The sequence below is a fragment of the Vicugna pacos genome, chromosome 10, assembly GCF_048564905.1.
Source record: "Vicugna pacos chromosome 10, VicPac4, whole genome shotgun sequence".
Taxonomy (NCBI): Eukaryota; Metazoa; Chordata; class Mammalia; order Artiodactyla; family Camelidae; genus Vicugna; species Vicugna pacos.
In genome coordinates this window covers 24,472,572-24,497,418 of record NC_132996.1, presented here as the reverse complement: position 1 = coordinate 24,497,418, position 24,847 = coordinate 24,472,572, and the positions used below count along the sequence as shown (strand labels likewise).

The 24,847-nt window shown below is 35.3% G+C and overlaps 1 protein-coding gene and 1 non-coding gene across 2 annotated transcripts in view; one reads left to right on the top strand and one right to left on the bottom strand.

Annotated features, from left to right (window-relative positions):
* ACER3 (alkaline ceramidase 3) overlaps window positions 1-24,847 on the top strand; it is a 147,277-nt gene that overhangs the window by 115,511 nt on the left and 6,919 nt on the right. Inside the window, exons 7-10 of the mRNA XM_072969156.1 lie at window positions 1,637-1,695; window positions 16,515-16,616; window positions 20,011-20,115; window positions 24,743-24,788. Of these exons, the coding sequence (XP_072825257.1) occupies window positions 1,637-1,695; window positions 16,515-16,616; window positions 20,011-20,115; window positions 24,743-24,788 (312 nt within the window). The remainder of the gene's footprint in view (window positions 1-1,636; window positions 1,696-16,514; window positions 16,617-20,010; window positions 20,116-24,742; window positions 24,789-24,847) is intronic.
* On the bottom strand, window positions 1,249-1,497 carry LOC116282131 (small nucleolar RNA SNORA53). Its single transcript, XR_004191604.2, has one exon. It is a non-coding gene; the product is annotated as a small nucleolar RNA SNORA53 (small nucleolar RNA).

Below are 24,847 nucleotides of genomic sequence, written 5' to 3'. Positions count from 1 at the left end.
TTTCTTGACCTGAATGGTGCTTTCCCAGCTATTGGCTATATAAATATTTGTTAAATTATACAATTATATTCTATGCAGTTTTTCATATTTAATATTTCATACTTTTAAATTAAAAGTTAAATTTTCCTACTGGGTTCAATTTTCCAGGCAGTAGTACCTAGCCAGCACTCAGTATTGAAGGAAAAAAGGTTAGTTGTTAGAGCAAAGTCTAGGAAGATGTGGGAGCATAAACAATAAAGAACACTACCTCAGTCAAGAAGAAATGGGCACATCTTTGGAAACTAGGAATGGGAGAAAGAATGCAGAGAAAATGCATATGAATGTAGAAACACTTAGGAGGGGAATTTGAAAGAGTTCAGATTTATACTGTTATAAAATGAGAAGTAGGTACATTTGCTGAAAGTGAAGCTAATGAGAAGGGAAGGATCTCTAGAGAGTATGAGGTAAAACAGCATTTGTTCAGGTTTGGGCAGATATTTAAAATTTCATGTACCCATTCAGAATTAAAATTCACGTGGGACTTCTGATAGTTTAGCGTGACTCTTTTTTTTTTTTTTCATGAACAGTGGGGTTTATTTCAACAGTAAGTTTGAAACTCCTGCCTTTGGCAAGAGAACTACAGTAATTATATCAGAACAGACAACTTCCTACACTGTCAAATGTATTAAAGTTCCTTTTTCATTTTCCTCAACACTGATCAATAAGCAGACTCAGTCCACATTTGCTTCCATCTATCTACTGAGTTAACCCAAGCTTCTTCTTCAGAGATTCTGGCATCTCAGGTGGAGGAAGGCAAGGAAGCCTGAAGTTGACCTTCACAGAGTCATAGATGAACCACTGTAGTGCAGTCAGAGTGCCAATCATGATGATACAGGCAAAGAGTCCCTTCCACACACCTCTAAATCCAAGTCTCTTGAGGACCTGAGAAGCACTGTTACCCTTCTCTTTATTCAACACAGACACCACAGAATCAGCAGGATGAGAAACAATGGCACAGAAGACTCCAGCTATGTAACCTGCCACAAATGTGACAACCAGCTGCTCTGGCTTTGAACATTCACTTCGGGGCTTGGGAACCACAAACTTGTACAATGCTTCAACAGTACATTCAAAGAAGGCGAACTTCATCATGGTGTATGATATCTGTCTCATCCAGAGAGGAGCAACCCCCTTGTAGAATCTAGGAAATCAAAAGACTTAGTTTGCTCAGTTGCATATGTTCTAGCAGAGATTTTCATTATTAACTGAAGTGTCCGCACACCAGTCGAGCCCTGATAGTAAAAAATGGCAGCACAATTGCATGTCATTTCTATCAGAACCTAAGACTAACATGCAGGTATATTTATCTCACACGCCAATGACTCAAGCACCTTTGACTATACAACCAAAAAAAGTTGCTGGATGTTTCTTTGACTGGAACTACAAGAAGCCAGAAGTTTACAAGTAGAACTCAGTGTAAGATTTAGCATGACTCTTAATTATATAATTATACATTTTTTTAAAGTTCTGTTCTTTAAAATGTAATGAAAGATAATAAATATTTACATTTAACTGGGAGAACTTTTTGTAGGCAAAATATATTTCCTTTGCCAATGAATAATGATTTTACTAACTTCATTTTTCCTGTCTTATTCAGGTCATGTATGGAATGTTGGTCTTCACATTAGTACTTCGATCTATTTATATTGTTACATGGTAAGTAGTTTGGATCATCAGTACTATGGTTAGACTACACTCAGGTGGTAAATCTATAGCCTATATTGAAATAACACATAAAACCCAGCTCTAGCAGGGATACTGATAGAAAACTATAACCCAGCATTTATTAAGGAATACTGATTCTTTAAGCAAGTTGCTAATAGGCATCATGTGAAAACACGAGTTCCAAAATTAAAGGAATTTGAGGAAAGTTGTGTATGATGGCCTTCTTTTGAATATTTATAATGTACATAAGTATATTAAAGGCCTTGAAAAATCCTACAGTAAAAAAGAAAATAATTGTTTTTATATTTCTGAAACTACTTGATTAAGGAACTCTTTTTACAGAATGCCTGTCAAGGAAGGTGGTTAATATCCCAGAGAATCAATGTTCCTGAAAGATCATTTAAGAAATCTTTATAGAGTTTATGAACATTAAAATAAGAAATATTCATGTGGGTACCTTACATAGAGCCTGGCCATATAGCAGGTGCTCAGTAAGTAAATAGTATGATTTATGGGTTTATTCCTTTTTTTCCCTTTTTAAATTAAATTTGTTGGTTTGAGGTAATTGTAGAAGCACATGCTTTTGTAAGAAATAATAGAGATCCCCTATACCCTTTACCAAATTCCTCCAGTGGTAATGTCTTGCAGAACTATACTACAATATCACAAGCAGGATTTGACTTTGCCAGAGTCAAGATACAGAACAGTCCCACCACCACAAGGATCCCTGTGTTGTCTTTATGTAGCCCCTCCCACCCCATCCACTTACCCCCTGTTCTTAACCCCTGGCAACCACTAATTTGCTCTTCATTTCTCTAATTTTTTCATTTCAAAAATGTTATATAAATGGAATCATAGTGTACATAACCTTTGGGATTGGCCTTTTGCACTCAGCATAATACATTGGAGATTAATACAAGTTGCTGAGTGTAGTAATAGTTCATCCCATTCTATTGTGAGTAGTATTCCATGATATGGATGTACCACCATTTAATCATTCACCTGCTGAATGACATCTAGATTATTTCCAGTTTTTTTACTATGACAAAAACTGCTATGAACTTTTGTTTACAGGTTTCATTTGAATAAAAATTTTCATCTCTGGAATAAATGTCCAGAGTGAAGTTGCTAGGTTGTAATGACAGTTATGTTTAATTCTTTTCAAAACTGCTGAAACTGTTTCCCAGAGTGGCTCTACCAGTTTACATTCCTACCAGCAATGTATGTGTGACCCAGTTTCTCTGCATCCTTGTCAATATTTGGTGTTGTCACTATTTTTTATTTTTTATTTTAGCCATTCTTACAAGTGTGTACTGATCTCTCATTGTGGTTTTAATTCTCATTTCCCTGATTCTAATGATGTTGAACATATTTTCATGTAGCTGATTTGCCATCTATATCCTCTTTGGTGAAATGTCTGTTCATATTTGCCCATTTTCTGATGGGATTGTTTCTCTTTTTTTCCAGTTGAGTTTTGAAAAAATGGTGAGAGCAGCTATCCTTGCCTTGTTCCCAGTCTTGGGGAAAAGTACTTAGTCTTTCAGCATTAAATACAATGTTATCTGTATGGCTTTTTTAGATGCTTTTTATCAAGTTGAGGAAGTTATTCTTTATTCCTAATTTTCTGAGAATATTTATCATGAATGGGTGTTGAATTGTGTCAGATGCTTTTTCCATATCACTTGATTTGATCATATGATTTTTTCTGTAATCTGTTTAGTTTGGTGGATTATATTGATTGATTTTCAAATATTGAACCAGCTGTGTATTCTGAATGAACCCTACTTAGTCATGGTGTAAAAATCTTTCTATATATTGCCGAATAATACTTGTTAATATTTTGTTAAGGATTTTTACATCTATGTTCATGAAAAATATTGGCTTATAGTCTTATTTTTTGTACTGTCTTCGTCTGGTTTTGATATCAGGATAGTATTAGCGTCATAAAATGAATTGGGAAATGTTCCTTCTCCTTCTATTTTGGTGTTAATTCTTCTTTAAATGTTTGGTAAAATTCCCCAGAGAAACCATCTGGACTTCTTGGGGGGCCAGGATATGACTTATCTTGATATATGTTCCATATGTGTGTTTGAAAAGAATACATATTCTGCTGACATTGGGTAAATGTCTATTAGATGGTGTTGTTTGATAGTTGTGTCAGGGGTCCCCAAGACCACCCTTGGGTTCAAAGATTTGCTAGAAGAACTCACAAAACTTAAACTGTTACACTCGTGATTTATATTTATTACTCAGAGATCAAACTGACACAGCATGGCCTAGAGCCCTAAGCACATTTTTCATTACGTTATTAGCATAAACATTGTGGTGTGGCCCCAGGTGTTAGGTATACAAAGGCACTCTTATACAGCAGGATATTCCCAGGACTTAAGGGTTATCTTCCAGGAACCAGTCAAGGGCCAATCCTTTTTCTGCGGTATGCTGTGTTTGCACACCCCACGCCCAGCTAAGTAGCCGTTTGCTGCACAATGGTGTTGTTGAGTTTTTAATATCCTTGTTGATTTTCTGGCTAATTGTTCCATCAGTTGTTGAGAGAGGGGTGTTGGAATCTCCAAATATATTTGTTTGTTTATCTATTTCTCAGTCATTCTATCAGTTTTTACTTTGTTTTGTCATTCACACCATTTTACAGTTCTGTTGTTTGGTGCATAGACATTTAGAATTCCTATGTCTTCTTGATGGATTGACCCTTTTGTCATGATGTAATGTCCTTTTCTGTCTCTGGTCATTTTTTTTTTTTTTTGGCCTGAACTCTACTTCGTATCTTACTAATATAGCCATATTAATTTTACTTTCTTTGATTAACGTTTGCATGATATATCTTTTCCATCCTTTACTTTCAACCTGCCTATATTGTTATATTTGAATACAGTTTCTTTTTGGATATCATATAGTTGGCTCATGATTTTGAATCCACTTTTCCAGTCTCTTTTATTTGATGTCTTTAGATCATTTACATCAATGTAATTTTTATATTAAGGATTAAGTTTACTGTTTTATTTTTTGTTTTCTGTTTGTTCTATATTTTCTTTCTCTGTTTTCTTTTTCCTGCCTCCCTGTGAATTACTTGAACACTTTTTAGAATTTCATTTGATAGTTTTGTCAGGGGTCCCCAAGACCACCCTTGGGTTCAAAGGTTTGCTAGAAGAACTCACAAAACTAGTGTTTGTGAGTCTCTTTGAATAGCTTTTTTAGTGATTGTTCTTGGTATTACATTATAACATCACAGACTGATGGTGTTAACATTTTACCAGTTCTAGTGAAGTGCAGAACCCTTACCGCCCCCCCCCCCCCCGGCCTTTACATACCAGTATTAGTTTCATAGGGCAGTTGCAACAAAGTACTACAAGCTGGATGGCTTAAAACAACTCAAATGTGTTGTTCTGGAGGCTGGAAGTCCAAAATCAAGGCATCGGTAGGACCATGCTTCCTCTGAAACCTGCAGGAGAATTCATCCTTACTTCTTTCTGGCTTCTGGTGGTTTGGTGGCAATCTCTGGCATTCCTTCACTCCTAACTTACATAATTCCAGTCTCTGCCTTTGTCATGACATGATATTCTCCCTGTGTCTCTGTGTCTTCACATGGCTGTCTTATAAGGATATGAGTCATATTGAATTAGGACCCCATCCTACTCCAGTATGACCTCATCTTAACTAGTTATATCTTAATGACCCTGTTTCCAAATAAGGTTGCATTCTGAGACACTGGGGGTTGAGTCTTGAACATATCTTTTTTGAGGGAATACAATTCAACCCGTAATAGTGCCTTTTCCTGCCTCACTTAATATATAATTATCTTAATTATTTTCTCTTTGTATTTATAACCACAACAGACAGTATTATGATTTTTGCCCCAACCATGAAACAAAATTTGGAAACTCAAGGAAAATGTATTATATTTAACCATATTTTCACTCGTTCCACTGCACTCTTCCTGACTAACATCCCAGGATTCCTTCTTTCATTATTTCCTTTCTATTAAGAAAACTTCCTTAGCCATTCTTTTAGGGTAGATGTGTTGGGAACACAGCCTCTTAGTTTTCCTTCATCTGAGAATGTCTTGATTTCTGTTTCATTTCTGAAGAATATTTTCAGGGATATAAAATTCTTTTCTTTTCTTTCAAAACTTGAAAAATGCACCACTTCCTTCTGGCCTTCAAGTTTTCTGATAAGAAATCCTGTCACTTAAATTGTTTCTTTCCCCATAGTATAGGTAAGGCATTGGTCCTCTCACTACTTTTATTGTTTTCCCCCTTTCTATAATTTTCAGAAATTTGACTGTGTTGTGTCTTGATTTGAATTTCTTTGGGTTTAACCTTTTTGAGGTAGGATCTGCTTCTTGAATCTGTGGTCTTACAGTGTTGTTTGTGGGGTTTTTTTGTTTTTTGTTTTTTTGGGGGTTTTTTTGGTGTGTATATGCCAGATTTGAAAGTTCTCAGCCATTATTTCATTAAGTACTTGTTTAGCCCTGCCCACTTTCTCTTCTCTTTCTGGGACACCAATAACATGCATGCTAGATCTTTCTTATAGTCCCACAGGTCCCTGAGTGGCAACCTCATTACTGCTAGGTACTGGTAGAAGTCCAGATTCCTCCTCAACCTCTCCTGGCACACAAATAGGGGAAAGAGCTCCTCATTACTGCTGGGCTTGGGTAGGAATTTCCACTCTCTACTAGGCCTTCCTGATACCACCCTGGCTGGGACGGTCAGGAGTGCCTAATTATTTCTTACCGTGTGGCCTCCACTGACAGCTCAGTGGTGTGACCTTGTTACCTCTGGCCAGTGGTAGAAATTCTGACTCCCCAGTGGGTCTACTCTGACACCACTACAGTGAGTAGGGAGCAGAACACCTCATTACTGCCACATGAGGGTGGAAGTCCAGGCTCCCTCCATGGTCTCCAATGACACTGCAGGAAATGGAGAGTTTGTTACTGCTGGTGAAGAAAGTCCCAGCCCCTCCCTGCTTGACATTACCCTGGCAGGAAGTTGGGACACATTCTTAGGGTCTGATAAGGAATAAAGTCTAGGCTCCCCGGTCAGGCTTTCAAGATAGAGCGGGGAGTGAGGCCACAGTTTTTTTTCTGTGGTGTTTGGCTGTAGAATAGTGGCTATTGTTTAAGTTTTCTACCTTGCTAGACTTCCTCTTTCCTGGTTCTTTGGAGAGAGAGCAGAGTTTTTGTTGGACTGTTTCTTTTTTTGTCTGTACCTAGTGACATTTCTGGGTTGCTAGCTTCTTCAGTTCTAACTTAGGCATATATGAGGTGAAAAGAAAACACATGGAACTTATGGTAGCATTACTCAGGTTCCAAAGACCCTAACCAGTCTGACTTCTTCTCTCCACCTTTCAGAGTCTTCTTATGTTTGTTTACACATAATGTTCAAGGTTTTTAATTGTACTTACTGGGAAAAAATAGGGAAACGTACATTTGTTTCATCTTCCTGGAAGCAGAAGTCTACAATTTATTCTGTTTTTAATCTAGCCACCTTACAGAAATGTGAAAAAGCGTAAACCACAGTCCTTGCCTTAAATTCAAGTCTGATAGATAGGGTACCAGTACTTTTAGAAGTAAATGATAGACTTATAAAAAATGGAAATCGTATGAAATAAAAAATTCTTTCATCTGCCTGTCACAGCATCTTTCTTTTATCTCCATTCTGTGATCATTTCATTGTTTACTTGTCTGTCTGCCCGACTGGGTTCTAAGTTTCTTAAAGTCTTAGTTGTCTTGATAACCTCTGGAACTCAGAATAGTGCTTACTAGTAAAGATTTTTTAAACCAAATTGAAATGCTAAAACTTCTGTTCCTTTTACTATGTCTGACAAGATATCTGAAAATCTCTCCCATAACAAAACAACCATAAATTCTGAGTAAAATACAACAAATGTTCTTTTAAATGCATAGCTGAGCTCAAAAGAAAATTAGAAAGCATCAAATCCAAAGGAAGGAGGTGCAAACTAGACTGACAAATGAGTTCTAAGATCATGATTAATTTGAAGGCATTTGCAGGTACCAGGAAATCAGAAATTTAGGTTTGAATAGATTCAGGGTTTATGGAAGATAAAGTTTAGGGCATTTTTAAAATGAGCAGTTGAAACTGTTTTTCTATCAGCACACACAAGTACACATAAAGCCAGGACCATCAAAGACATACACTGTCAGTAAAAGGCTAGGGTAGGAAAAACAAAAAAAATTGCCTTCAGTAACAGGAGATGACAAAGTAACTTGTCTTTCAGCCTCAGTTTTAGGTAGCAAAAATGACTTTCCTGAGAATTTGTAATCACTGGTCTGCCTTCACAGAAGTTTGGGATTCAAATGTATATAACCTTCATTGTCTGGAAAACCTCAAAATATAAAGTTAACTCAAATTGATCCAACTTTTGTAGAGTACCAGTGTATCTAAGAGAAGCAAAAGCAAATTAATTCAAAGAAATGTCTCCTTAATGTAGGCTCCTCAGGATTTCCACAGATTGGAGCTCAAACATGTGCACAAAATCAGTAATTCCAAAACCAGAGGAGGAAATAAGCTACCGTAAGAAAAAGTCAGGAGAAACAAAACAGCAGATATAAGTGGTCCCCCCATCAAATGCTGAAATATAAAGTAACTGTTTTTTAAATACAGTTTTTAAGTGAAAAAAAGAGAGTAAATGAAAATGTGACACAAGGAACAGGAGATAAAAAATAAAATTCCAGATTTGAAAAAGAATCAAAGAACATTTGGCATTTAAAAAAAATAATTGAAATAAAAAGTTTAATGGGTAAGTTAAAAGTAGATTAGACACAGTTGAAGAAAGAATTAATTTAATTAATTTTAAAAATTACATGGGAAGACAGGCTAAAGCAATAAGCCAGAAAGCATCACAGAGAAATAACATGTCTAATTGCAGGTCCAAAGAGAGAGAATAGCAGAAATGGTGAAAGAATAGATCTTTGAAGAGATAATAGTTGATAATTTTATAGAATTGATAAAAGACATGACTCTTCAGCTTCAAAAACAATTCCCAAGTGCAATAAATTAAAGAAAATCTTCCTCGTGTGTGGCAGATGTGACAGATTTGCTCATTCAATATTGTTCCAACCTCCTTCAAGTGAGCCTTGCTGAAATGTAGTTGCTAAAAAGCTAAAAGTTGTATTTCCCATATTTCCTTTGCAGGTAAGTTTTCAGATACATTCAGTTCTGCCAGTCACATGTATTCACGTGAGTCTCGAATTCAGAACCAAGTGGGGAGGAGAAGTAGTAGTGTGTAAGGCATCCATTTACTTATATGGATCTGGGTATGCATCATGACTCTGGAACAAACAGCTGTGATGGCAGCTTCCTGAACTGTGAATTATAGCCAGGATATTATAGTGCTGTATGCAGCAGTTGATCCAGAGGCTTCCCAATTCTCCAGCTTCCTAAATGTGAAAAAGAAAAAAATTCCTTTGGCAAGATAATTCTGTAGTAGTATTCATAAGTCATTCCTGAAGACCCTTAATCTATTCATCAGTTCTTTTGGAATTGAAAGTATTAAATTATTTTCTCCTTTAAATAGAGGCATTATCTGCAGTTGAACCCTGATAGATAGCTCTAAATAAGAACATATAAAAATTGCTGAAATCTAAAGACAAAGGTCTTAAAAACATCCAGAGATAAAAGACATACAGCCACTAAAGGAGTAACAATTAGTCTAAAGCAGGCTTATAAACAGCAACAGTGAAAGCCAAAACAGACTAGAATATTATCTTCAAAGTGCTGGGAGCAGTTAACCATCAGCTTAGAATTATATACCCAAATATCTTTCAAGAACAAGGGTAAAATAAAGACATTTTGAGACGAACAAAAATGAAGAAAGGTTGTTAATACACCTCACTTAAAAAACCTTCTAAAAGATACTCTTTACGAAGAAGAGCTGAGATGCAAGAAAGAACAGTGAAGGAGAAAAAGCTGATAAATCTATTGGACTAGCTGAACAAAATATTGTGACTTTAAAAATATCTAGTTTGAGAGATTAAAAAGAAAAGAAACTAAAATGGTGGGCAAGATAACGCAAGATAACATAAGATACAAGAGAATAATCTTAGTTACATAGTTCCTTTTTTGGCAGGGGAGAGGGTACATACAGTGATTACTTTTAGATTTTACAAATGCATTTTTGGTAACCACTAAAAACAATAATTGATTTCACAGTTTCAGTTACAAAAACATGAAGGAGTAAATGGGATTATAAAAACTGAATCCAAAAGAAATCAGAAGGGGAAAGGGAGGCAGAGAAAAGTCAGGACAAATACAGAACAGAAAATAAAGGAGTAGAAATAATTCAAAATATATCAGTAATCACAGTAAATATAAATGGACAGAGCCAAGCAATTGAAAGAGAAAGACTGGCAAACAAAGAGAGAAATCTAGCTATTTCCTGGTCATAATGTGAAGGAAAAACCGGGCTGGTCTGAAACATGGTTAAAATATAAATACACAGTAATTTTTAAAAGGATGTAAAAAGATCCATCTATATGATACAGATATTGACTAAAAGAGGTCTGGGCTAGCCGTTTTAATAACAGACAGAAAAATGTAAGGCATTATTTAAAACAAATGTATTTGTTACCTTAGTATTAAAAGATTTAACTTACCACAAAAATTGCAATTCTAAACTTGTGTGGAAAATTTTAAACAAAAATTGACAGAATTACAAAGAGAAATAGATAAATTCTCTATCATGATGAAATATTTTAAGACAGTAACCCAGACCAAAAAAATATGAATGAGGAGGAAGATAAAATTTGAATAGCATAATAAAATGATCTAATAGGCTCAACAGTTAAAGAATGCATGATCTCAATCATGCATGTAGTTATTAAATGTACCAACAGTAGCTTTAAAGCAAAGTTCAGCAAACTTTAAAGAATTCATATCATGCATTTCATGTTCTCTGACTATAGTACAGTTAGTTAAAACAGGATTAGTCAAAATAGCCTATATATTTGGAAACTTAAAATCACACTTGTAAATATTAGTAAAAAAAAAGAAATCATAATAAAAATACTGAAATATTTAGAATGGAATCATAATGAAAATACTACAGATCAGAAAAGGATGTAGCTAAAGTGGTTCTTAGGGGTAAATGTTAACATTAGAAATAAAGAAGCTGAATAAAAAAGAATGAAATTTTGCCATTTCCAGCAACATTGGTGGACTTGGAGGGCAATATGCTAAGTCAAATAAATCAGACGCAGACAGATACTGTATGATACCACTTATATGTGGAATTTTAAAAATACAACAGACTAGTGAATATAACAAAAAAGAAGCAGACTTACAGATACAGAGAATGAGCTAGTGGTTACCAGTGGTGGTGGGGGTGGTACAGGGGTGGGGGAGTGGGAGGTGCAAGCTATTGGATGTAAGATAGGTTATGAGGATGTATTGTACAACACTGGGAATATAGCCAGTATTTTGTAATAACCGTAAATGGAGTGTAATGTTTAAAAATTATATAAAAAAATAAAAATTTTTAAAAAGAAATAGGCTAAAGAATAATGAACTAAGCATTCAACTTCAGTAACTATAAAACATATCAATAGAATAAACCCAAAAGGAAATGAAGAATGACACTAATAAATGGCAGAAATTAATGAACAAAAACAGGGGTACAGTATTGAAGATGAACATGTATCTAATTTTGCTCCCTTTTGAAACCCTACTAAGACTACAACAAAGGAACTTATTTATAAAGAATAAAGTCAAGGAGAAGCCTCAATAAGATTTTAGAAGCTAGAAAATAAATGGATTACTGCTAACTGCCTTTACTAACCCAAGAAAGCCAAATTCTAAGCCAAGAACCTCCAGTTTACATCAGAGAATTTTCTCAAGCACCAGGTATTAGCAGCAACAGACATTTTGGAAAAGGAGATGGAGAAGGGATCTAAAATAAAGAGGATTGGTTAAAACCTTTAGATAACCATTAAATGCTTAGACCCCCTCACCCACTCCACACCACTGAGCAGTTGCTTGAGTCTGGAAGTTTATTCTCTGGAAAGGGTGAATAGTGTCTCTAGATTGGATTTTGCCAGGCACAAGTGAGTATGTGAGTACTGTGCTGAAATCAGGCAAATTGGGTGACCTTATGCTTTCTGAATTCTGAATGAAAAGATTTCTAGGCAGAATATTGAAAGGGTCTTCTTTTAGAGATTATGAGCAGCCTGAAAGATCTGAAGATACTGTTATTGGTGGTTTCCAAACAATTGGCCCAGAAAAATAACCCTGTGATGAGGGCTACTAGTCTAAAAGCCTCAGCTATATACTTAGAGCTTGTGGTCACCTTTTTTAGTTTCCTACTCTTAAGGATGAGGAGACAGTGGCAGACACATGATGAAATGCATCCAATACAAAAGAGGCCAAAACAAATAAGGAAAAAACAATATAATATATATAAATATATATTTATTAAATATATTATTAAACACAATATAATATGAAAGAGATCAAAACAAATAAGGAAAAACAAATGAGAAAATCAGCTTAGAGTAAGCAACTTATGCATGAATAAAAACTTCAAAACAATAAATGTCATTAATTCATTAATATTTCTAGAAACATACTGTATCTATTAAACATTAGTTAGACGCTATACAAAAAATTCAGAGAATCCCTCGAAAAAGATATTAAAAATATGATAAAATGAAAAACTGAAGTGAAGGATTTGAAAGATACAGTTAAGCCACTGGAATTCTTCCTCCTGAACACACATTGTCATTGCCTGTGGTCCATCACCACCCATTCACCAGCAAGCATCCACCATAGGAGAAGCATTAAACCCATGGTGTGGTCCAGAATAAACACGACAGTTCAGGGCCTCAGGACCCTTGGGCTCACTCACTGCCACTGCTATGGACAAAAAGCAAGGTGTTTCTTCAAGCCCATGGGCCGCATCCTGGGGACCATCAGAATGATGAGAAATAAATGGAAAATAGAAAAAGCTCAATAGAATTATTACTGGGCCAGAATAGAAGGACCAATTAAAAAAAGAGATGAGGGGGAGGGATATGCAGAGAAAATGGTAGGGAGGACGTCATCACCAAAACAATTCAAGAAAGTATCCTATAATTGAAAAATATGACTTACTATATTGAAAGAATCCACTATTTAGCACAATGGGTGGAAATAGACCCATGCCAGTTCCAGAATTCTAGAGAAGGAGGATTCTACAAGTTTATAGAGTTAGAAGGCAGATATACATGCAAAGGATCAAGAAATCAGAGTGGCTTTGGACTTAATCAAAGCAAAACTGGAAGCCAGAATTATAGAATTATAATCCAGCCAAAACTGTCACTAAAATATGGTGACAAAATACATTTTCATACATTCAAGTTCTCAGAAAGACTTATATCCTATAAACTATTGCTGAGGAACATACAGAAGGATATGTTTGACCAAAATGAGAGACAAAACCAAAAGGAGTAAACCAAAAAGGAGGAAGGCATGGGATACAAGACATAGGAAATCCAACAGAGAGAGGTGAAAGCAGTTCCTAAGGTGAAGGGGAAGGGATTTCTCAGATAGTAGCTGTACACTAGACAGGCAGCCAATCCAGAATGAAGTGGTGTGACTCCAGACAGATATGTTGAGGGCCTTCTGTATTATACACTCTTGGCCTGAAAATGTATGGATAGTCTGTCCCCAGAGTCTTAGCTTGCATGGATCATATGCTAATGAAGTTCTTGCTCTCTCCTATGTGTCCCGCTACCTGGATAACCAAAGACATTCATTTCACCCACAGAAGAATTTTGCTTTCAACTTCTTCTGAGAGCTGACGATTGGCCCTGGTAAAGTAAGCTTAGAAGCAGAAACTAGAGAGAATCCCACTCCCACTGATTATATCCCTGTCACATCTCAGCACCTGGCCCACACTGCAGCCTTAGATGCCTTCACTATACTGAACTCTGTGTTTCCTGAGAGTTGTTCTTGCCTCCCTCAAATGGGGCAATGATATACTCTGAAAAGCTGAAGGCATACTATGACTCTCTTAAGCTCATCATCTCTGAGAACCTTCATCAGACAGTGGCAATAATGTCCTTTCCATACACACCTGGACTTGTGCTTTCCTGATGTGCTTTTAAATTAATCACCTTTTTCATTCACGTATATTTAAAATAACAAAATATTTGAGAAAATCTGTTCTTGCTATTTACCATATTTAAAAAAGAAAGGAGAAGACTACGCAATGATAGCAATAGGTTCAGATAAAGCATTCTTAAAATTCAACAGCTATTTATGATCTTAAAAAAACAAAATAAAACCCTTTGCAGACATAATAGAAGGGAATTTTCTTAACCTTTAAACTGCAGCATCTAACACATTCAGTTATGAAACATTAAAATTTTTCTTTAAAATCAAGAATAAAACGAGGATATACATTGTCACCAGTTGTCTTCAACATTATGTTGGTGGAAGTCCTGTTCAACATAGTATTTGAAAATGACATGATCATGTATAGAATATATCATAGGGCATGTACCCAAAACCTAGTAGAAGCAATAAGTGGATTTCAGCAAGCTTAGGAGATTCAAGTAAGTTTTCAAAAATCATATTTCTCTGTATTGGCACCAAATATTTGGAAAGTAAAAATTTCAAGAGTCAGTTTACAATGGCATCAAACAACATCAGACGTCTGAGGATTAAATTTAGCAAATATATACAAGCTCTGTATATTGGAAACTACAATGATCACTTTTTGCTGAGGGAAATTAAAGAATACCTAAGTAAATAGAGAGATGTATCTGTTTCATGGATTAGAAAACTTCAGTGTTATTATCAGTTCTTCCGAAACTGATCTTTAGGTTCAGTGCAATCACAGTCAAAATCTCTGCAGGCTTTTTGGTAAAATTTGAGAAACTGATTTCTGAAATTTACATGGGAGTGCAAAGGATCTAGAAGAGCCAAAACAATTTTGAAAAGAACAAGAAAGTTAGAGGCTTTACACTACTTGCTTTACTCTGTGCTGCACTAATCAAAACACTGTGGTGTTAGTGGTAAGAATAAAATATAAATATAGATCAATAGAACATCCTAAAACAGACCCACACATCCATACAGACTTGATGTTAAATTTAAGCATTCTGAGGTAATTCTGTGGAGACAGGATAATCTTTTCAACAAATGTATATTATTATTTTAATGATGAACTTAAACTCACACCATTACGAAAACTTACTAGATGTGAATCATATCCCTAAATGTAAAGCTAAAATTATGAACATCTAGAATATAGTTCGAGAAGTCTTTGAAGTCTTTGGTTAGGCAAAGAGTCATTAGGTAGGACACAAAAAGCACAAACTGATGAAAAAATTAATAAGTTGAACATCAAAATAACAAACTTTGGTTCTTCAAAAGACACTGTTAGGGAAATGAAAGACAAGTCACAGATTTGGGGGAAATGTTTGCATAATACATATCATTTTTGTATATGTTAGAATATACAAAGAACTCTTAAAACTCAATAATAAGAAGGCAAATAACAGGTATTTTCTAACAGACAAAGATTCAACAAACTATATCAAGGAAGATGGCAAATAAGCTCATGAAAAGATACTCAATAACATTAATCATAAGTGAAATGAAAATTAAAGCCACAGTGAGAGACCTCTACATACCTAATAGAACAACTAAAATGAAAAAGACTAATGTCATACCAAGTGTTGGTGAGGATGTAAAACAAAAAACACTCATACACTGCTGGTGGGAATGTAAAATGATACAATCACTTAGGAAAACAGTTTAATGATGTCTTTAAAAGTTTAGCATTCACTTGCCAGACAATTCAGCTATTCTTCTCTTAACTTTTGACCCAAGGGAAATGAAAGCATATATCCATACAAAGGCTTATTTATGAATGTTCATAGCTGCTTTATTTGTTATTTATTTGTTATTTTGCTATAGCAAAAAAACTGGAAACATCACAAATGTCCACCAAAATTTGGACAGATAAATTGTGGTATATCCATAAAGTGGAGTATTACTCAGCAATAAAAGGGAATGAGTTTTGATACACATAGTGACATGGGTAAATTTCAAAATAATTATGCCAAGTGAAAGAAGCCATACAACAAAGATGATATGCTGTATTATTCCATTTATTATAACATTCTAAAAGATACATGAGCTTTTGGAGATGATGGATATGTTTATTATCTTGATTGTGATATTGGTTTCATGGATATATACAGATGTATTCATCAAATGTACCCTTTTAATATATGCAGTTTAATGTAAGTCAAGGATACCTCACTGGAGCTATAAAAAATATATTAGCTACTCTTGTTATTTTGGGTAACTCACTAAGCTTCATGTTCTTCATCAGCAAAGTAAAAAGAATAATACTTGCCTCACAAGGTTTATTTTAAGATTGTATTCATATGTGTGTATTTATTTATATATATTGTGTGTGTATCTAATTTACTATAGTGCCTGACACCGAGTAGGTGACTCAGTCGATGTTAATTCTATTCTGCCACTCCTCTGCCCCTTCCAAGGGACTGATACAGTTACTGGAGACTTTCAGATTACCTTCTTGATAAAACTTAGCAAAGTCTTAGTGGCACATTTTCTCTCAGTACCTTTTAATGGCTAAATTTAATAGGCAAATGTATTACAGAATTTAATAAGTTTGCTTTTAATACTAAAGAAAACGTTTCAAAAAAAAAACAAAAACCTTTCCCTCTCATGAAAAGGATGATGTCATCTCATGATGACTTCAAGCTCTGATCATAATATGACTTGACGAAATTTCATTTTGCTTTTCTTTTATTCCCACAGGGTTTATCCATGGCTTAGAGGACTGGGTTATACATCCTTGGGTATATTTTTATTGGGATTTTTGTTATGGAACATAGATAACATCTTTTGTGATTCACTAAGGTAAGATATATTTTCAGCCTTTGAGAAATATATTGGAATCTGTTGAGCAGGGTGTTTCATAAGCATATAGAATTATTAGAGCCCTGAAGTGAAGTTTAGCCATGTTAAATTTTTAAAAATATGTACAGCACAATAAAGTTAAATTCTGGGAATGTTTGTTTAAATTACCTAAAAATTTGGACCTAAGAATGTTCCATAACATCTGTAGGGATTTTTGTATATGTGCATCACAGTACTATACATTTAATCAGATATTGACTAGGTCTTTGAAATCTGCCCAGTTTTATTGAAGAAGTGAGAATAATTTATAGTAAGTGTATATATGAAATACATGTATATAACTTTGTACTTTAACAGGCTTAATGTTATTTTCTAAGAAAGGCAAGTATTCCTTTTACCATCTTTTCAGTAATTATGTATTCACTGGAGTTTGAGTCTTGGGTCGCTGGACTCTAGTCTGTCACCTAAGACACTGTCCTTCTGGGCCTCAATTTCCATAAAATGAACACATTAAATGGATAAAACTGGTGGGTCCTTCCAACTCAAAATTCTGTGACTTAACAGTTTTGCATAATCACAAATGACAGAGGAATATGTTGAACAGCACCACAGAGAGGCAATCAGCAAAATTCAGTCTGGGAAATCTACAGAATAAATGACCTAGTCTCTAAAACAAATAAGTTGCAGAGGGGCGGGAAGGGGAAAAGGAACCTGTAGACTAAGAGAGACTTAAGAGATTAACAGTATAATGACTTTTTTTGGATCTTGATTCAAACCAACCAATTGTAAAAAAAAAAAAAAAAAGCTTATGATCAGTAATCATAATTGAATATTTGATAATATTAAGGGATTGTTAATATTTTGTTTATTTTTTATTATTATTTTTATTGAAGTTCTGTCAATTACAATGTGTCAGTTTCTGGTGTACAGCACATTGTCCCAGTCTTGCATATACATACATATATTGATTTTCATATTTTTTCCATTAAAGGTTATTACAAGATATTTATCATAGTTCCCTGTGCTATACAAAAGAAACTTTATTAAAAATCTATTTTTATATGTAGTGGCTAACATTTGTAAATATCAAACTCTCAGATTTATCCCCTTCTACCACCTTTCCCTGGTAACCATAAGATTGTTTACTAAGTCTAAGAGTCTCTTTCTGTTTTGTAGATGAGTTCATAGTGTCCCTTTTTTTTTTTTTTTCCAAAATTCCACATATGAGTGATATCATGTGGTATTTTTCTCTTTCTGGCTTACTTCACTTAGAATGATGATCTCTAGGTCCATCCATGTTGCTGCATATGGCATTATTTTATTCTTTTTATGGCAGAGTAGTATTCCATTGTATAAATATGCCACAATTTCTTTATCCAGTCATCTGTTGATGGACATTTAGCTTGCTTCCATGTCTTCGCTATTGTATATAGTGCTGCTATGAACATTGGGGTGCATGTATCTTTTCACATTAGAGCTCCCTCTGGATATATACCCAGAAGTGGGATTGCTGGATCATATGGTAAGTCTATTTTTAGTTTTTTGAGGAATGTCCATACTGTTTTCCATAATGGCTGCATCAGACTACATTCCTACCTGCAGTGTAGGAGGGTTCCCTTTTCTCCGCACCCTCTCCAGCAATTATCGTTTGTGGACTTTTGAATTATGGCCATTATGACTGGTGTGAGTTGATACCTAATTGTAGTTTTGATTTGCATTTCTCTGATAATTAGTGATATTGAGCATTTTTTCATATGCTTATTGGCCATTTGTATATCTTCATTGGAGAAATGCTTGTTTAGGTCTTCTACCCATTTTTGGACTGGGTTGTTTGTTTTTTTCTTATTAAGTTATATGAGCTGTTTATATATTCTGGAAATTAAGCCTTTGTCTGTCACATCATTTGCAAATATTTTCTCCCATTCTGTAGGTTGTCGTTTTGTTTTGCTTATGATTTCCTTTGCTGTGCAAAAGCTTATGAGTTTAATTAGGTCCCATTTGTTTATTTTTGCTCCTATCTCCATTGCCTGGGTAGACTGCTCTAGGAGAACGTTGCTAAGATTTATGTCAGAATGTTTGCCTATGTTTTCTTCTAGGAGATTTATTGTGTCTTGTCTTATATTTAAGTCTTTAAGCCGTTTAGAGTTTATTTTTGTGTATGGAGTGAAAGAGTGTTCTAACTTCATTGATTCACATGCTGGTTAATATTTTAGATGTGAAAATGGCATGATAGTTATGTTTTAAAGAGGTTTTAATCTCTTAGAGATATATACTGAAATATTTAGAGATAAAGTTATACAATATCTGGGATTTACTTCAAAATAATACAGAGGGGGAGAAGTGGGTAAGAGTTTAGATGATATAAGAATGGCCATAAATAATAATTGTTGAAGCCAGGTAATAGGTACATTATTATTTTGCCTACTTTTATACATATTGAAATGTAAACTTTAAATATGTACAAACAAATAATACACCTTGCCTAGAAAACTAAGATTTAAGTGAGTTGTTCTGAATCAGTAATATCTATCAGAGCTGCCATTGGAGTTTTTACAATGTTGAAATAAGTCATCAACCTTTGAAGGTGAGATTCTCTTTGTTTCTGGGTTCTTAGAGATGTCTCCAAAATTCATGAGGATACCTAGAAAAATAATTCGGTGTTTCACGTTGAATTTTCCCCCTCTAATAAATGAGAATATTAATATGGAGCACACTTAATCAGAAGATCTAAAATTTGAAACTCAGCTGTGCCACTAGCTGAGCAAATTGGGCAACTCAACTAATCTCTCTGAAATTTAGGTTCCTAATCTGTAAAGCAAAGCTAATAATAGCCATCTCAGAGACTCACTATGAAATGAAGTAATAGGTACAAAAGGGTTTTATAGACTGTATGGTGCTTTTCTAAAGTGATGGTAATAGTAAGCATAGGAATAGCTTATATCTAGTTTCTTGAGTGAATAGCTAAGTTGTCTGGTGTTTCCCAAAGTGTTTTCCAGAAAACACTTGTTCCATAAGGTGTTAATATGATATTACCTGAAAGAAGGGTTCCATGGATTAGTAGGTTACCTGAAGAAAAGGAAGATAAACTGTTTTAGTAATGGTAGGACTTTTCAAAGCCTTTAATCTGTTAATATGCATTACAAATCTCCAAGAGGGCTGCAAACTATGTAGTTTCCTACATTTATTTTGACCACAGAGTCCTTTCTTCATGGACGTGCTAAGAATACTATTACTCAAGATATACTTTGGAAAACAATACAGCAGACTAACAGCAGACCTAAGGAAATTAAATAATTGCCATGTTTGAGGATTTCAGAATGCTCTAAGACCGTCAGTACTAATTGCTAAGTATAAAAAATAATTAACATGGTGATTTTCCCCCCTCTCCACACAGGAACTTTCGAAAGAAGGTACCACCTATCATAGGTGTTACCACACAGTTTCATGCATGGTGGCATATTTTAACTGGCCTTGGTTCTTATCTTCACATCCTTTTCAGGTAGGAAATAGAGACTTTTTTAGCCTTGGATTGGAGTGTTTCTTTCTTTACTCTTCAAATAGGATGGTGTAAATATAAAACGTCAGAGACAGAATCAGGAACTTATGTTCCAGCTTTACCTCTGCCATTAGGTGACCTTAAGCAAGTCCCTTCCTCTCTCTGAAGCTCTCTCTTCTCATCCATAAAGAGTAACAGTTGTAGTGACTGACCTCTGACACATGATCTACATTTTAAGTAGATCATTCATTTCCTTTTTTAATGCAAGTATGATGTAAACATTTTCATTTCTTGTTAAATCAGCATATCTTTGTTTATAGAGAACAAATTGGGCAGCAGGAAAGTAGCCAGCTCCCCTGAGTGGGGACTGGGAAAGCATGAGTATCTGAAGTCCCCAACTTAATTTGTTTCCTTCCCTGAAATAAATTGGTTGTCACTTTTCTTTCCCTGCTTCCTGAATAAAGAATCTGCTAGAAATCAGCCATTTATAGCAGAAGTGGAATCAGACTTTTCTCGGATCGTCCTATTCAAGTAATACTTCTGTATTACTCTCTGTCCCCTTACCAGGCCTTATTTTTCTTCACAGCATTTGTAACCAGTTATATATTTATTTACTTCTTTACCTCCCCCAATTCGATTGTAATTCCTTGAGAGCAGAGACTTTATCTTACTCACTGCTACTCTCCCAGATGCTTAGAACAATGCCTGTCACATATTAAGAACTCAGTATATATTGTTAAATGATTTAATGAATGAATATGTACATACTGATCTCCTTACCAGGGAATCAGACTATGTTTAATCTCAAATTCATCTCAAGAATTGAGAGACCTGAAATATTCGTGGAAAGAGGAAGAAAATTTTCCTTTGAACCAATGTGAAAATTTACTCAAGTGAAATTTTTAGAATACCTTTTCAAAATAACATTTGCATCTCACCTATCTGGAGATCAACTTATTTAGGCAATCTGAATTATGTAAAATTTAACTATCTGAGAATTATATAAAAAGAAACTCTGGGCAGCTTAAACAAGAATCACTGAATTCATACTGTGAAGAGCTAAAGGTTATTAATCATGGAAGAGTTCCTTAAACTCTACCTCTAAGTATAATTAATTCTGCATATATTCTAAATATAATTAATTTTGCAATTTCTTACTGCATTGATTATTTGGATTTTCAGCCCATAGCATATTAGAAATATCTAATTGAAGAGGGAGGGATTATGGAAGGAAATGCTTGGGAAAACCGACAAATGATAGAAAAGGAGAAACAAGAGTAACTATAAAGCAAACCCAAGAATTGAAAACTTAGCACCTTTACATGGTCCAAGAAGTTTCAAGGACATTACTGCAGTGTAATACAATACAACAATGAATTTTTCTAATAAATACTCAAGAAGAGGTGAAATTATTGTATTCTGTTTAAAAAGACTAGAGTTTCCCACTTTCTCCTCTATTTTCTGCCTTCTCCTTTCCATCTTTTTTTTTTTTCCACCTTCTCCTTTCCCTCTCCTGATGTGGAAACCCTTCAAGGAAACAGGGCAATGAGGGGGAAGAAGTGCTGTGCCAAGGAAGCAGCATTCAATGTCTGAGGAGTAGGGAATGAGGAAAAGGGGTCAGTGGTAGCAGCATGCTGAGCTTCCAAGAAAATTGTGGTGATGGGGAAGGGGCTACTGTGCAGGGTAAGAAAGCAGGGTGATGAGAGGAAGGGGTGAGGAGGGGATGGATGGAGGAGGTAGCTGGAGTTGGGATATGGGTTACAATAACAAATAAAAAAAAAAAAAGTAAAATATATTGAGGATAACAAAAGCCTGATTTCTCTACTGTATTACAAGTGATTTAAAAATATGGTAAGAGAGAAAGATAGAAGGAACTCTGAAGAGGTCAGATTAGAATTATAAGTATTGATGTGAACTCAAGAGTGTGTGATACACACATACACATACATACATGTGTAGACACAGATATAGACAAACTTAGATGTATGTGTGTTATATAAGTTAAAAATATATATATATATATACATATGTTTACACATACATATATTGCCTAGCTCTGTCCCCTCTGAAGGCTGAAAAGCATGCTTTGGCCCATTTCCAAAACTAAGATAATTTGAGTATCAAAATTAAATAACAAGGGTTTCAGATTACAACCTGTTGAATAAAATAGGGATCCATGAATGCATACTAATATAAATAAATAAATGAATAAATAGAAAGGAAAGCTCTTCCTTACAGAAGAACACCAACTAATAAATGTAGACGGAACAATAGAAACAGATAGTCACCATTTGGCAACCATCTTAGGGATAGTTGAAAGACATCAGTTATCAGTTGATCTCTGGTTGATAGGGGAAAGTTTGATGAGGAACACAAATTGGCAAAATTCAGAATGTCTCCCCCATGAAATACTAATACAGAGGGGAAAATGGTGACTTTAAGTGAAGAAAACTGTCAGCAACCACCTTGACCATCATGCATCTAAGGTTAACCCTGCCCACGATGGAGCAGGTCAGAGTAGTGTGACTCCTGATACAAAGCACTTAGATGAGTTCAGCATCATTTCTGTGGTATTCCTGCCAAAAATGCATGGCCTGCAACTGGCCATGAGGAAACATTGATGAAATCATGTTGAAGAAATATTGAAGAATATGGGGACTCCAAACTGACGTCTGAACAGGAGGCAGTGCTTGGCTGGAGCCAGTATCTGAGCTCAGAGGAAAGACCCTGTGGGGCTGAAGCCAAGGCCTCTTAAGAAGGAACGAAATGCTACTGCCACAGTGATGAAGTGTTCACAGAACCACAAGTTGACAGCCCCTCATGAAAATAAAATGAAAAAGAACAAGTCCCTTCTTTCTTCTCCAGCTTTACAGTCTCTCTCCAATGCCCTAATTAGCAGAGCCTATCAGGAGCATCTGCCAATGCAGAAATGCAGTTGGTAGTCTCAGCTCCTGCATCACAAACAAGAGGGAATATAAAAGGGCAGATTTGGAGTTGAGATACAGTAACTTAACAGCTGACCCATCTGGTAAGACTGAAAGAGAAAAGGGGAAAAGCATAAGTAACCAGTATCAGAAATGTAACAGGAATCATCACTACAGATGCTGCAAATATAAGGAAGATAAGAAAATGTGTTTAACAGCTTTATGTGATAGGCAGTTTTGTTTCTCTTTGAAATTTTCCACAATAAAAGTTTGAATTTTCAGCTCATAGCCTCATTTGGGTTAGGCACTTGATATGTATTACCTCCTTTAATCCTCATGACAGTCCTGTTTTACGCTTGAGGAAAGATAACCTCAGAGAAGCCAGTTACCTCACACATGATTGTTGTGGTATTGCCTGAAATGAGCCCAGAGTTTCTGTCTCCCCAAACCAATCCAGACCTTAGGAATCATCTAATGTAACTTCATTTGATGGTGCAAGAAACTGGGGCCCAGAGGGCAGTGATTTACTCAAGGTCACTGGCCAGTTAGAGTAAATATATTGGCTGACGATTAGACAGAACTCGAATTCAAGTCCTGCTTCTAGCATTTACTAGCTGTGGCACCTTGGATGAAATATTTGACCTTTTTTGAGACTTCCTCACATGCAAAGCAGGAATAATAATACCCACCTCATAGGGTAGTTAAAGAATGAAGTGTGTATAAAGCTCTGGGTTCAGTGCTTGCCCTTACGTTGTAGATACTTAATAAATAGTTGGGAGTGATGGAGGTGACAGCAGAGGTTGGAATCCAGGGCTTCTCTGCCCCAGTCCAGGGCTCTTTACTAAAGAAAAGGGAAAACGTGGCAACTTTCTTTTAGAGATTAATGTCTGAAAAACTGTCAGAGTAAGGTTGTATTTTAAGAAGTATTCTTCATAATATATGATGTTTCTCTTCACAGTTCTGGTTTTGGGTACAGTGGAGTGGCATCATAGCCACATTAAACTACACAAATTCAACCATACATGCTCTTTTTCATTCTCTGATTTGAAGGAGAAAAATTTTCATACTATAAAATTATGTTTTGCATATGTACTCATGATGCATTGTATATTTACTATTCAAATACATTTAAATAGTGTACTATACATAAAATTATGTATGCTGTAAGTTATGGACAGTCTAATAAATTTTTCAGGGATAAATTTAACTTTATTTTTGCTATATGGACTGATTTTAGAATCTCATCTCATCTTCAGAGGTAACTCATTTTAGAGGATGCTATAAAGAAGTGATAACTTCCTGGTTACTTCATACCTATTTGTAATCCTTGTAGAGCTAATAGAACCATTTTTAAAATATTCTAAGGATACTTTACCTTAATTCTTGCTAACGTACATCCTCAAAGATGAAACTGGCAATTATAATATGACTCCATTAAGCATAAGCAGAATGCTCCACAACCAAACTGTAGACATCCTGAGGTCACAGTCGGAGAGTTGATCATTTCTCTGTCTTCTTTAGCATCTTGCCAAGTGTTCTGCACAAAGTAGGTCCTCAAAATATGGTTACTAAATGAACAAAGTTCATTTACCAGTGTTGCATTTACTTTGTATGTGCAGAGGCACTGTGGTTAAATTTGTCAGTAAGCCAGTTTGCATGGATTAAAAATTCGTCTGAAGAGCTTTCCCCCTCCCCTTTTCTTTCAGCTTATATACAAGAACACTTTACCTGAGATACAGGCCAAAAGTGAAGGTAAGTCTACTTCCTAGGGGGTGTGTGTGTGTGTGTGTGTGTGTGTGTGTGTTGGAGGA